General features: G+C 39.3%; 2 protein-coding genes across 10 annotated transcripts in view; one reads left to right on the forward strand and one right to left on the reverse strand.

Moving 5' to 3' along the window:
* hif1aa (hypoxia inducible factor 1 subunit alpha a) overlaps positions 1-13,400 on the forward strand; it is a 69,727-nt gene extending 56,327 nt beyond the window's left edge. Inside the window, exons 8-15 of the mRNA XM_067991910.1 lie at positions 2,234-2,381; positions 2,908-3,125; positions 5,405-5,682; positions 7,653-7,775; positions 8,289-8,725; positions 9,829-9,946; positions 10,885-11,002; positions 11,932-13,400. Coding sequence (XP_067848011.1) covers positions 2,234-2,381; positions 2,908-3,125; positions 5,405-5,682; positions 7,653-7,775; positions 8,289-8,725; positions 9,829-9,946; positions 10,885-11,002; positions 11,932-12,083 — 1,592 coding nt within the window. The 3' untranslated portion in view covers positions 12,084-13,400. The remainder of the gene's footprint in view (positions 1-2,233; positions 2,382-2,907; positions 3,126-5,404; positions 5,683-7,652; positions 7,776-8,288; positions 8,726-9,828; positions 9,947-10,884; positions 11,003-11,931) is intronic.
* The window catches only part of LOC137326625 (uncharacterized), a 113,559-nt gene that overhangs the window by 75,726 nt on the left and 22,626 nt on the right, over positions 1-15,207 (reverse strand). For 7 of the 9 annotated variants that reach the window (XR_010964243.1, XR_010964242.1, XR_010964244.1 and 4 more), the window contains exon 2: positions 4,607-5,127. The exons of the other annotated variants lie outside the window; for them this stretch is intronic. The gene's annotated coding sequence lies outside the window, so the exon portion shown is untranslated. The remainder of the gene's footprint in view (positions 1-4,606; positions 5,128-15,207) is intronic. 9 annotated transcript variants of the gene reach the window in all.

Here is a 15,207-nt window from a genome sequence, read left to right on the forward strand (position 1 = left end):
TCCAGTGATTCTTTATCTTGAACAATAATCTTTTATGTGGCACCTTGTCGAATGCCTTCTGGAAGTCTAAATACACTACATCCACTGGTTCCCCTTTATCCACCCTGTACGTTATGTCCTCAAAGAACTCAAGCAAATTTGTCAGACATGACTTCCCCTTCATAAAGCCATGCTGACTTTGTCCTATTAAATTATGTTTATCCAAATGTTCCGCTACTGTCTCCTTAATAATAGACTCCAAAATTTTACCCACCACAGATGTTAGGCTAACTGGTCTATAATTTCCAGCCTTCTGCCTACTACCCTTTTTAAATAAGGGTGTTACATTAGCAGTTTTCCAATCTGCCGGGACCTTTGCCGGGTCCAGAGAATTTTGGAAAATTATTACCAAAGCATCCACAATCCCTACTGCCACTTCCCTCAAGACCCTTGGATGTAAGCAATCAGGTCCAGGGGATTTATCCGCCTTGAGTCCCATTAATTTACTGAGTACCAATTCCTTAGTGATTTTAATCGTATTCAGCTCCTCCCCCTCGAGCCCCCTGTTTGTCCAGTGTTGGGATATTCTTAGTGTCCTCTACCATAAAGACTGAAACAAAATATTTGTTCAGCATTTTTGCCATCTCCATGTTTCCCACCATTAATTTCCTGGTCTCATCCTCTAAGGGACCTACGTTTGCCTTAGCCACCCTTTTTCTTTTTATATAACTATAGAAACTCTTGCTATCTTTTTATATTTTTTGCTAATTTATTTTCATAATCTATCTTCCCTTTCTTAATCAATCCTTTAGTTTTTGCTGTCTTTTGAAGACTTCCCAATCTTCTATCCTCCCACTAAGTTTGGCTACCTTTTATATGTCCTTGTTTTTAGTCGGATACTATCCTTAAATGTCTTTACTTAGCCACGGATGGCTGTCATTTCTTTTACACCCTTTTTTCCTCAGTGGAATATATTTGTTTTGAAAGTTGTAAAATAACTCCTGAAATGACACCACTGCTCATGTACCGTCTTACCCTTTAATCTATTTTCCCAGTCCACTTTAATCAATTCCGCTCTCATACCATCATAGTCGCCTTTATTCAAGCTCAGTACGCTTGTTTGAGAACCAACCTTCTTGCCCTCTAATTGGATATGGAATGTAACCATGTTATGGTCACTCATTCCCAGGGGATCCTTAACTAGGACATTATTAATTAATCCTGGCTCATTTCACAGGACCAGGTCCAAGGTTGCTTGCCCCCTTGTAGGATCAGTTACATACTGCTCAAGAAATCCATCCCTAATACACTCAAACTCTTCCTCAAGGCTGCCCTGCCCAATTTGATTTGTCCAGTTAATATGATAGTTAAAATCCCCTATAATTATAGCTGTTCCCTTATTACATGCCCCGACTGTTTCCTGATTAATACTTCTTCCAGCAGAGTTGCAACTATTAGGAGGCCTACATACTACGCCCACTAGTGGTTTTTTCCCCTTATTATTCCTTATCTCCACCCAAACTGTTTCATTGTCCTGATCCTTTGTCCCAATATCATTTCTCTGTATTACAGTGATTCCTTCATTTATTAACATAGCCACCCCACCTCCCCTTCCTTCCTGCCTGTCCTTCCTGATTGTTAAATACCCTAGCATATTTAATTCCCAGTCGTTGTCACCCTGCAGCCATGTTTCTGTAATGGCCACAAGATCATACCCATGCGTAGTTATTTGTGCCGTTAACTTGTCCATTTTGTTCCGAATGCTACGTGCATTCAGATAAAGAACTTTCAAATATGTTTTGTGACACTTAGTTCCTGCTTTTTCCTTTTTTAACCCTTTACCTTTTACTCCATACCTTCTGTCCCTTCCTGACACGCTTTCCTCTGTCTCCCTGCTCAGGTTCCCAACCCCCTGCCACAGCTTTGATGCTGGGTTAATCGCCTTACGCCTTCTAGTTTTTATTTTATCTGTCGTGCCTAAAGTACACTTTCTTTCCGCTGCTCTACGCTTTTCCCTTTCACTTGTTCTTGAACAACTGTTTGTACTATTTGTATTGTAGGTTTCCCCTGGGTCTTCCCCTCTCTTGCTGCTCTCAACTTTATTCCCTTCTGACTCCCCGCTCAGGTTCCCATCCCCCTGCCACTCTAGTTTAAATAGCCCTGTTACTTGTTGAGACGTGCTTGCTGTAGCTGAAAACACTGCCAGTGCTGCAATATGACAATTTACAATTGCAATCTGTTTTGTTTTCTTAAGTGTTTACTAAAGGCCAAGCCACCACAGGCCAGTACAGGATGTTGGCCAAGGAAGGTGGTTATGTTTGGGTAGAGACTCAGGCCACAGTGATCTACAACACCAAAAACTCCCAACCCCAGTGCATTGTCTGTGTGAACTACGTTTTGAGGTAAGGATCAAAGCCTAGCGCAGATATCCGTACTAAGGATCTTGTATTTATTATCAAAAACTCATGTTTTTCCATAATTTGTAAAACAACTTTGTTTCTGCCATTTTAATTATTGTGGTCTGGCAACTTAGTTTGTGAAAGGAAGAATGTATGTGTCCATTACTTCATTAATACAATGCATTCCTCTTCATGGAAACAGCAGTAGTAAGCCCCATTATCCAATTTTTTGATAAGTAAGTGTAGCACTACAGAATATATTTGAAGAAAATTGTTGCCAAATTTATTCTAAATATATTAACAGGTCCACTGTGATTAATAGCAAAATGGGGAGAGGGAAGGGAGGAAAGTGATGTATGTTTTTCCAAATCCTTTGACATAGTGCCTCAAAGCCTGTAGTTTCAAAAAGTTGATATGAACAGATGTGAAAAGTTGCACATCTGGGAGAGTAGATGTTTGCGATAACTAAGGAGCCACATAGTTCATTATGGAGTTCATGCGGTAACTTGTATTAATCATTTTTTTCCAGTGGTCTAGTTGAGAAAGAGGTGGTTCTTTCACTGGATCAGACTGAGCGTGTACCTGTATCTGCTGAGAAGCCCGAAGAACCTACTAAGAACCCTGTTTCATCCACAGATGAAGAGACCAACAATCTTTTTGACAAACTGAAGGAGGAACCAGAGGCTTTGACTCAACTTGCACCAGCTGCAGGCGATACAGTTGTCGCACTGGATTTCAGCCCCTCAGGTTGGAAACTGTTCCTGTGCATCATATTAATTTCTTTTGTGTCCATTATGAATTCTGCAGGGGACAGTGAGGGTTATACAACAGGCTTGCCCTTAAGAATTAGCAACAGTTGAAACTTGAAGAAACTTAACACCCAAGAACAAGGTTTCTTCTCATTTATCTCTGCTGGTCCAAGAAAAAGTATGACAACTTGCATTTGTATAGCACCTTTGAAATATAGTGAAACATCCTGAGGGCATGTCACAAGGAGGATCAGAAACTGAGCAGTATTGGGAAGGATGATTGAAGAGGTAGGTTTTAAATAGACTTCTGAAGCTGGAGAAAGATGTAAAAAGCTGCAGATATTTAGGAAGAAAATTCCAGAGTGCTGGGGTGTGAGGGTTGAAGGCTGTTGCATAGATAGTCCAACAGAAAGGGAGGGGGAGGAGAGAATATCTAACTGGTAGCCTGGCATTGAGCACATGTTGGGGGAGCTGAAGGAGGTTCCAGAGGCAATATGTAGAAAGGCCATCAAGTGATTTACAAATGAGGTTGAGAATTTCAAAGTTAAGTGTGTTGAGAAATGGAAAGCCAATGGGGGTCAGCTAGCACAGGGATAATGGGTGAGTTGGAGTAAGAGTTTGTGTAAGTGAATCTTGAGGCCAGTGAGAGAATTGGAGAAATTGAGCCTGGAAATAACAAGGTGTAGATGAGAGTCTGAGCAGCATTAAAGGTGGTGGCAAGCCCCAAAGCTACTCTCTGCTGAATTCAGCCTGAGTGAACATTTGGGAAGAGGGATGGAATCTGGTCAAGATGTAAAGTTTCTAGTAAGAGCTATATAAGATTGGCATTATTGAGTTGGGTGGAGGTTCTGGCTCATTCATGACTCAATATCCAACAGGCAGTTTGACAGTGCCACAGTTGCCGTGTCCAAGGTAGTGACAGGGGGAAAGCTGAGTATCTTTTTGGTATATGTATGGAAGCAGCTCTTATGCATATTGGTCATGTTGCTCAAGGTCACATAGGAGGGGGTTAAGGATGGAACATTTGAACACGGTGAGCTTGCAGGACTGAGGGATAAGCTGTTGCTTGAGATGTGCTGACAAATAAATTAAAATGTTTCTGGTAGCAAGTATTGAGTGAGATCCTGGTCTAAGAGAAATGTCAGTGGGTAAATGCCTGATATAGTCTAGTTTTTGATATCTAGTCTCTGCTGAATTAGCTGGCACCTTTGGCGAGTTCCTAGGATAAGAGGGAAAATTCAACTTTGCTCCTGACTGCTCTCCAGTAAGCTTTTCTCGAACTGCACATTTATAGATTTGTGATGAGAATGAGATTGGCTGTTACGGCAAAATACCCTGTTAATAGCTGCTGTCAAGGTCACACACAGAACTCTGTGTAGCACTGGAGGGGAAGATCAGGAAATGTTTTTCTTTAGCGCATCATCTTATACTTTTTTTATTCTCTCGTGTATTCAGTTGTATTTATCTTATCCAGCTTACATTCTGCTTTTCTTCCAAACTCCTTTACTTTTTCACATCCTTCTGTAAATGTGCTTTGTTCTCTCCCAGAACCTTCTATCCTCTGTATAATTCTTTTATAGGTAGCTAAGAGAGATTGCAGAAAGATGCAGGTTTGAGTGCACACTTCAGCTTCCCCATGGCTCCATTGCATGAATTACAAGGAAAAGCAGGTACTCCCAAAAGTAGTACTGGATCCACAACCCCAGCTAGCAGAATATTTACCAAGTCCTGGTCCTGCAGATGTAATGTACATTAACACAGTAAATGGAGATTAATGAAGATATTCTTCAAATTGAAAAATACACTTGTGTCTTTAAAAATAGTTGATACTGAACGAAAGAAAGACTTGCATTTGTATTGCGCTTTTCATGACCTCCAGATGTCCTTTACAGCCAACGAAGTGCTTTTTTGCAGTGTTGCCACTGTTGTAAGGTAGGAAATGTGGCAGCCAATTTGGGCACAGCAAGATCCCACAAACAGCAAGGTGATAATAGCCAGATCTGTTAAGGGATAATGGTTTAACATTCAGACTTGCAGGATTCAACTTGGAGTGTTGTGATTTCTAAATTGCATTCTCATAGCTGTCAAAGCTATTTGCAATCTGGTGAATTAATAAGTCAAGCAAAATCATGATTTGGTTTAAAAAGTTAAATCTATGCTGAATTTAATAAACTTTATAAAATTGTTCAAGATTGTAAACTTTCATACTTGTTGAGGGGGATGAATGTCTATACAAAGACAAATAAAGTTTGTAAACTTTAACTTTTTTTGTTTTAGATTCAGAAATGCAGCAGTTTGATGAGGTCCCTGTCTACAATGATGTCATGTTGCCCTCCTCCACTGACCGGAAGACCGTAGACATGGCGCTGTCACCCCTGCCTCCCTCTGACACAACAAAGCCGCTGTGCAGTAGCACAGACTCAGCCTTGAATATAGAATCCATTATCAAGCTTGAAACAAACCAAGAGTCACTGGAATTTTCATTTACCATTCCACAAATGAATGAGCAGTCAAGTAGCTCTTCCTGTCCTTGCACCAGTCAGAATTCACCACAAGTAAGTTTTTCTTAAATGTTTGTCAACAAGCTACTGGGAAGTGGCAGTAGGGATTGTGGATGCTTTGGTAATAATTTTCCAAAATTCTCTGGACTCGGCAAAGGTCCTGGCAGATTGGAAAACTGCCAATGTAACACCCTTATTTAAAAAGGGTAGTAGGCAGAAGGCTGGAAATTATAGACCAGTTAGCTTAACATCTGTGGTGGGTAAAATTTTGGAGTCTATTATTAAGGAGACAGTAGCAGAACATTTAGATAAACATGATTTAATAGGACAAAGTCAGCATAGCTTTACAAAGGGGAAGTCATGTCTGACAAATTTGCTTGAGTTCTTTGAGGATATAACGTACAGGGTGGATAAAGGGAAACCAGTGGACGTAGTGTATTTGGACTTCCAGAAGGCATTCGACAAGGTGCCACATCAAAGATTATTGCTCAAGATAAAGAATCACTGGATTGGGGGTAATATTCTGGCATGGGTGGAGGATTGGTTATCTAACAGGAAGCAGAGAGTTGGGATAAATGGTACATTCTCGGACTGGCAACCTGTAGCCAGTGGTGTTCCGCAGGGGTTGGTGCTGGGTCCCCAACTCTTTACAATCTATATTAACGATTTGGAGGAGGGGACCGAGTGTCACATATCAAAGTTTGCAGATGATACAAAGATGGGAGGGAAAGTAGAGAGTGAGGAGGACATAAAAAACCTACAAGGGGATATAGACAGGCTGGGTGAGTGGGCGGAGATTTGGCAGATGCAATACAATATTGGAAAATGTGAGGTTATGCACTTTGGCAGGAAAAATCGGAGAGCAAGTTATTATCTTAATGGCGAGAAACTGGAAAGTACTGCAGTACAAAGGGATCTGAGGGTCCTAGTGCAAGAAAATCAAAAAGTTAGCTTGCTGGTACAGCAGGTGATCAAGAAGGCCAACGGAATGTTGGCTTTTATTGCTAGGGGGATAGAATATAAAAACAGGGAGGTATTGCTGCAGTTATATAAGGTATTGGTGAGACCGCACCTGGAATACTGCATACAGTTTTGGTGTCCATACTTAAGAAAAGACATACTTGCTCTCGAGGCAGTACAAAGAAGGTTCACTCGGTTAATCCCGGGGATGAGGGGCTGGACGTATGAGGAGAGGTTGAGTAGATTGGGACTCTACTCATTGGAGTTCAGAAGAATGAGAGGCGATCTTATTGAAACATAAGATTGTGAAGGGGCTTGATCGGGTGGTTGCGGTAAGGATGTTCCCAAGGATGGGTGAAACTAGAACTAGGGGGCATAATCTTAGAATAAGGGGCTGCTCTTTCAAAACTGAGATGAGGAGAAACTTCTTCACTGAGGGTGGTAGGTCTGTGGAATTTGCTGCCCCAGGAAGCTGTGGAAGCTACATCATTAAATAAATTTAAAACAGAAATAGACAGTTTCCTAGAAGTAAAGGGAATTAGGGGTTACGGGGAGCGGGCAGGAAATTAGACATGAATTTAGATTTGAGGTTAGGATCAGATCAGCCATGATCTTATTGAATGGCGGAGCAGGCTCGAGGGGCCGATTGGCCTACTCCTGCTCCTATTTCTTATGTTCTTATGTACTAAATATAACCGGTGTACTTATGTACAAACTTGATTAGAGTTATATGTTAATTGTAAAAGTATGTTGCCCCTAGCATAAGCTGTACCTTCAGGCATCTTTACCTGAGTATATATTACTCTGCAATGAAATGCATGCATCTCTGTATGAGAGTTCAGGGTGGACTGCATCCTCCTAAGCCACTACTAGTGATGCTCTTAACTTGGGCACTAATGGGGAAGCAGTGGAACACCCAACAATTTATTTTCCTCCCTGCAAGGGAAGATACCAGCATTTGAATTTTAAAATTCAGGTTCTATATTGCTCTATTATCTTTGTTTCTTGATTGGCCTTTACTCATTCATCTTAACTGGATTGCATCATGCTATTTATTTTCACAGCCAAGCAGTCCTTCAGATTACTGCTTTAATGTGGACACAGACATTTCCAGTGAGTTCAAACTGGACACAGTGGAAAAGCTCTTCGCAATTGACCCAGAGGCCAAAAACCCATTCTCTGTACAGGTATGACATGATGGCACCATTCAAACAGAAGATGTTATATATACACAAAGCATAAAATGCAGCTTGCTAGTTGAACTGTATTATACTATAGTACTTTAAATAAAAGCAGAATCTAAATTTAACTAAGTGAAGGCAGTCCAGAAAGAAATATTTTTGCACTTGCAGTATGTAACACGGCACTTTAGTTGTAGTATCCTTTACTTAAAGTACGATGTCCATGTTACATTCAGTTGAACTTTTCACAATGTTGCAAATGTGGATAGTGTTTTATAGAGAGAATTCAGCCAGAGGGCTGGTGTTTGTTAAATAAGTCTTTATGCCCTGCCACAAATGAACAGCAGTTGAATATTTGAAATCTGTTTGCAAGTGTAACCCATTTGATTAAATCAGGTTCAGAGTCTACTTACCTGAATAGTTTAAATCTAAGATTGAGACTGATTTTAGTTGAGAAAATTCTATGCAAAGCTAAATATGTTCTGGCTACTTGTTTAGTGTAATGGTTCATTTCACTAGGACATTGATGACTTGGACTTGGAGATGTTGGCTCCATACATCCCAATGGATGATGACTTTCAGCTTCGATCACTGGACCAACTTTCACCACTTGCCGATTCTCAAACCAACCCTACCAGTACACAGAGCCTGAACAATATGGTTGACATCTTCCCACAGGCTGGAACATCTGTTAATAACACTCCTGACAAATACATGCCAGCATTAAAAAAAGCAGTGAAAAATATTGAGCCTCTCATTGCAACAAAGTCGTCTCATTCCTCCATGCACATAAAAGAAAGAAATAGTAACCCAGGATCACCATGTAGTGAGAAAAGCAGCAGAACAGCTTCACCTGTCCGAACTGGAGGAAAAGGATTGCTGACACAGCAGACTGAGAATTCATGTCCAGAAAGCCCCTTGTCTCCAGTGAAGGCATTGCTTACTTACAGTAAAAGGTAAGGTAACAAAGTTTTAAGTCCGCTTTAGATGTTCCCTTGGTTACATCGGTGCTGGTCATTCCTGCAAGCAGTCTAAGTGTCTTGCATTCAGGAGTACCCATACTGCCCAATAGCTAATTGATATTGTTACACCCCTGGGTTAAACTCAGACCCTGCTATGATCATGTATGTCCCTTTAATCTTTCCAAAGCTGGACTGAGAAACATTTAAGTGAGATGGGGCCAGATATGAATTGTATAGCTCCTTTTTACATTTACTATCAGTCTATAAATAGTAATAGTCAAAGCAAATTCCACTTCTTCCCTTGAAAAATGGGGAATAAATAAACCAGACATCTAACAGCAAATACTTACTTCCAGCTCTGGGCCATGTACTCTCCATCACAGTCCTTTGTTCAAAATGTGATTGCCCCCCTCCAAACAGGTTTTTCTCCTCGTTAATTAATATTAACAATTTTTTGTACACTTCTTGCATGTTTTCTCTATCTCTAATTAACTACTTTTTACTTCTAACATTCCCTAGTCTATAAACTTTTTTCTTTCAAGTTTAAAATACATTGTTATTCTTTTTGAGCCCATTGATGCCAACAGTCTATATATATAAAAAAATTAATTTGGCCTGGTCCAATTTTGATGTGATTGTCATGGATGAATGCAGAAGTACTATTTTGTCTGCAGCACAATTGATCCTAACCAGGCAAGCTACCTCAGTGGTATTCCTGAGGGCCAGTCACACTGATTCTCCACTGGGTTAGAAACTGCCTTTTTACCACATGGATCTGGCTTCAGGGATGAAAGTTTTCTGCCTAGTATGAGGGCTTTGAGTAGGGTTGGGCAGTGTCAATTTAGTTTTTAGTGGGCAAGGTACCTTTAACACAAAACTGCTTCTGTGGGAAAAAGAGAAAAAAGTCTCTGATGTTGTACGGCTTAGGAGTTTTACTCTGTCTGAGTACACAGTACTAGGATCTAGCACAACCAGGTAATGTAAAGCACAAAGAAAATGCAGCAACCTCCAGCAGAAAATTTCAAAAAAAGTCTGGTAATGTTAGAAAAGTTTGTACTAATGTAATTCCACTGTAACTGTGTTTTGATTGCTTGAAGATCTGCAATAGAAGGAGCCCCAAATGAAGATCTGAGCCCCAAGTTGCTGGTTTTGCACAACTCACCGAGGAAACGCAAGCTGGAAAATGCAGCCTCTCTGTTCCAAGCAGTTGGAATTGTAAGTGTTAATTTTATGTACTGCCTTTATCAGAACCTTAAGGTAGAATATTTTGTTCCCGGCCCAGTAAGTTTTGGGATGCAATAAACAATACCAATGGAGACAATGTTGTGTGACCAAACCCATACTTTTGAGCAGGGGCAGGAGAGTGGTTTTAAATAGTCTTCCCTCATCGTCCTCCCCCCCCCCCCCTCATCGCCCTTCCCTCCCTCTCATCGCTCTCCCCCCTCCTCCAACTCCTCCTCCAACCAATTGGGTAAGGAGGACGTTACACTGCATGTGTGCATGAGTGGTTTTGGGTGTGCATCAATATACAAGTGCCAGGGGTTACTAAACAAACTAAAGCCCTGTGGGTTCAGGTGCCCTGCAAAGAATGCATCAAGTGCAGTGTAACTCAAACCATACAAGTGATGGGTTGCTACAGTATCTGATAAGTAATTCAACAGCATTTATAATTCACCAGTCCTATAAACAGAACCATTGGCTTGCAGTGAATGGGCCAATCCAAATTTTCATTTGTAAAAATTCTGGAATTATGTTCCAAGATTCTTTGAAATTCATGACCTTGACTATATTGCTGCTGTTAGAAATTGGTAATTGGTGTGAATTTGATTCACAAATACAAACTGGGTAATAACCACTACAAATGTTACTGTAGCATTACAGTAACAAAGTACACTTGATTAATTTTCTTGCAGTAATTGTGAAATGTTTTAAACTTCAGTGAAGAATTGAGGATTTTCATAGCTTTATTTTTCATGTACAGATAAAATGCCAAAAATCAATGTAATCTAATCTATTAAGTCAGAAGTGTTTTATTAAATATTTTAATGGGTTTTAACTACCTGAAAAGTTGTAAATGTTTAAGTTTTCACTATCAGAATTTTGCCGATTACCAGAATCCAGTGAAAATGCAGGACATGATTTTTTATTAACAGGGATTATTGTTCCAAAGTGATACTGACCCTCCAGTAAGTACACCACACACTTGGAAGCGTCCAAAAAGACTTGATGCCAACAGAAGTGAACAAAAGACACTCGTGTTGTTACCCACTGGCAAGTTTGTTCTATGATTTTTCTTCCCCTCCTCCTGTTTCCCCCAAGTCATTCAGCCTTTGCTGACTATGATTCCATTGGATGTCACTCAAACTTTCAATGATCAGAGAGTTGGCAACCCATCACATGACCCTTGTTCAGTTTGCAAATGTTACTGTATTTACTGTACAACAGTTGGATCTCCTGTTGTTGAATTTTTGCTCATGGTTGTGTGTCAGCAGTTCTCATGTGGCCGCTCTTTGAAGTTTGCCTTACTGAAATGTAACACTGATTTGTGACTCCCTTCTCCCTCTCAAGTCTACTGTCAAATTCAATCTATTATGATACCACCTTGATATACTCTGGAACTGTATCTCCTTTCTTTTCTAATGATCTTAATAGTTCTAGAAATTAGTTGGACATTTGATTATTTTCACTAGATTGGTTAAATCAATTTACAATAATTGCAATTTCTAACCCTTAATTTATGATTTTTGGTACCTATCCACCTTCCTTCAATGTGGAGACTAACCTACAAATAACACTAAGTAATGACCTAAAAACCATGACTGAAATAAGCTCTTTAATGCAGCATGGCCAATTCTGTTCAAGGCTGAACCAAAAGGTCATGTGTAAGGAAAAAAAAAAGTTAAAATGCTGGACCTGACCAGTGCATTTTGTTTAGGCAATGTAATTTCTTAACCTTGTAAATGATCCTGACATTTGAAAATCCATTTTAAATGGTAATTTAAATTTTTAGTTTCTTTAAAAATGCTTTAAAAAATTCTGAAAATGCTATGGTGCTGTTAAGTTGAATAAAGCAAATAAATGGAGATGGCTAATTGGAATATTTTAATCCCCTATTAGTGATTGTATTCTCAAAGCTTGTGTAAATAGCATTTTTTAAAAAAATATATCTAGTTCTTACATTTATCTCATTTTAATTTCAGATATAGTGACCAGGCTTCTCACTCACTCAGAAGAGAGCAGTAGTTTGCCGACACTCACCAATTACGACTGTGAAGTGAACGCACCTATTCAAGACAACAGAACCTTGCTTCAGGGTGAAGAAGTTCTCAAAGCATTGGATCAGGTCAACTGAGTTCACAGTGCTGAACAAAATAATGGACAATGGTGAAGCCCCATCACCCAAAGCAGTCTATTTATATTTTCTAAATCTGATTGTTATAGAAGCCTGGCTACAGTACTGCAGTTTTTCTGTTAGCAGTGCTCCTCTACTGACCCCACGCCTAACCTGCTCTTTATTTGCAGTGTTGGTCAAGGTCTTTAACTCACAATTTAAAATATCTTATTGATACTTGATGCTTTTAAGGACATGGACAAGCCTAGGATGGTATCAGGAGGATGGATTGTATGACAGTGACACACTATGTAAATGAATTTTAGTGGTCTATTTTATTGAGCACTGATAACATGTTACAGAAGTGTCTAATTCTTGAACTTAGTGGTTTTCAATCTAAGATGTTGAGCAAATCTTAATAAAGGGAATATAGCACCTTTTTTTTTTAGTTAGTCAGGCTATAACCATTCTTTAACCTGGATGGGCAAGATTGTCGATGATGTCTATACGATTCACTTATTTCAGGATTCTTGCCTGAAGCAAGCATTGTTGCTTTGCCAGCTGTTAATTGTAGCCACAATTGCACAAAATATATTTTCTTAAGAAGTACCAGCAGTCCTTTATGCAATATGTTTTGCAGTTATAAATCTAGTTTTTAAGAGGATAAAAGCTCCAACTGATTTTTTTAGTTATTTAGTAAAAAATCATGTTAAGCATGGTATGCATACACAAATAATCACTTTGTACTTGTCGTTTTTTTAAATCTGGAAAGGCTTATGTTGGACAGCTATGAGGAACCAACTTCCTCTCAGGTAGCTGATTGTTGGAAAGTGAGTGTTGGCAGCTTGAATATGGGCAATGTCTATTGATGTGCAGTTTAACATTTTATTGATAATTAGTCACTTGTTTGCCAGCACAAGTAAATCCTACTGTAGTTGTGGAAGTTCATGCTATATCATAGCAATACTTTTTAAGTATAAATGTTGCTGCTTATTCTGCATTGTGTAGGTAGTAATATAGTGTAAATGTAACTGAACCAGCATTGTATTAGAAAACCTCCTAGTTTGTTTGGTTACCCAGTCTCTGTCTTGGTTCTGAAGCACTTTGTCACTTAACACCCAATTAAGGTATCAGGTAGGTTATAAGTTCTCTTTTCCCCCATTCCCAGCCCCAAACCAGTTCTTGAATGAAATGGTCTCAAACATTTTTATTTCTTTGCTCGTGATTGTACTGTATAACTTGGATTGTTTTTGCTCAGTCATCTTTTGCTGTTTGTGGTTGGATCTAACACTAACTGTATTGTTTTATTACATCAATAAACATTATATGTGGACCAGGCTCACTCAGTATCATCTTTATTCATTTATTTTTTCAATATTTTATGGCCCATTTCAAATTGTACTTTGAAGCTATGGAGAAACCATCCTGGATACAGAATTTCTTTTTTAAAAAAAACTATATTTACCAGTTTAAATGTGTTCAAAAGACAATTTGCTGCAGTGGCATTTCACACAATTGTAGCTAAGATTTTTGAAGCTACCTGAATGCTTACTGAGTGTTACAACCCATTATTTTGTCTTTGTCATTAGGATTGGCTATGCTGTTTGTACAGAACTTTTCTTTTTAAATTGATAATTTCTACACCTTGGTAGATCAAATTGTTGACAGGAATGTGTGTTACTGTACCTAAATCAGGTGACAAGTGGTTGCTTATTAGGGTTGATCGACTGAAAAGCCTGACCACACCTTGTGCAGTGCAAGGTATGCTGTTAGTAGTTAAGATGAATCATTGGGTTACTACTAGTTACTGGAAGGATATTATGGTGTTTACTATAGACAGTTATTGTATTACTGTTGCTTTTGAGAGAAATTCAAATGTTACTAGTATTTGGTCTAATTTCAGTGAGTTACTACTATTAGTTACTAGTGGAATCAAAGTTCCTCCCACCTTTGTTTCCCCACTTCCTGTCCTGTTTCCCTTCTTTGCCTGCTCACAGAATCATACAGCACAGGAGATGACCCTTCAGCCCATCGTGTCTGTGCCAACACTTTGAAAGGGCTATCCAATTAGTCCCGCTCTTTCCCCATAGCCCTGCAAATTTCTCTATCTATCCATCCATCCATCCAATTCCTTATTGAAAAGGCGCAATTAAATCTGTTACCACCACCTTTTCAGGTAATGTATTCCAGATCATAACTTGCTGTGTAAAAAAAGGAACTCATTTCCACCCCCTGGATTTTTTGCTAATTATCTTACATCCCTGTCCTCTGGTTACCAACCCTTCTGCCAATGGAAACAGTTTCTCCCTATAACCTTCTCTATTCGAATAATCCCAGCTTCTGAAGTCCCTCATCTCTGCACCCTCTCAAACGCCTTATCCTTAAGTGTGGTGCTCAGAATTGGACACAATACTCTAGCTGAAGTCTAACCAGTAAGGTAAAAAGGTTTACCATAACTTCAGTGCTTTTTAACTCTGTCGCTATTTATAAAGCCAAGGATACCATATGCTTTAACAGCTGTATCAACTTGACATGCCACCGTCAAAGATTTGTGTATGTGAACCTCCAGGTCACTGTTCCTGCATCCTCTTTAAAATTGTATCATTTAAATTTATATCACCTCTAATTTTTCTTTCCATAATGTATCACTTCACACTTCTCCATTAAATTCCAAGTGCCTGCCCAGTCCTCCTGAAGTTTACTACATTGCCAAGATTTGTGTCATCTGCAATCTTTTAAATTATGCCCCCATACCCAAATCCAGCTCATTAATATGAAAAAGAGTAGTGGTCCCAATACTGACCCATGGGGGACACCATTGTACACTTCCCTCCAGTCTGAAAAACAACCAGTCACCACTACTCTCCACTTTCTGTCTCAGCCAATTTCGTATCCATGCAGCCACTGCCCCTGTAATCCCATGGGCTTCAATTTTGCTAAAAAAGTCTATTATGTGGCACTTTATCAAACACCTTCTGAAACTACACTACCTTCAACAACTCTCTCATTTCATTGAAGAACTCCATCAAGTTTGTCAGACACTTTGCCTTTAACAAATCCATGTTGGCTGTCATTTATTAACCCATGTTCTAAGTGACAATTAATTTTGTCCTGGATTATAGTCTCCGTTTTCTTACCACTGAAA

This window comes from Heptranchias perlo, chromosome 10, assembly GCF_035084215.1.
Source record: "Heptranchias perlo isolate sHepPer1 chromosome 10, sHepPer1.hap1, whole genome shotgun sequence".
NCBI lineage: Eukaryota > Metazoa > Chordata > Chondrichthyes > Hexanchiformes > Hexanchidae > Heptranchias > Heptranchias perlo.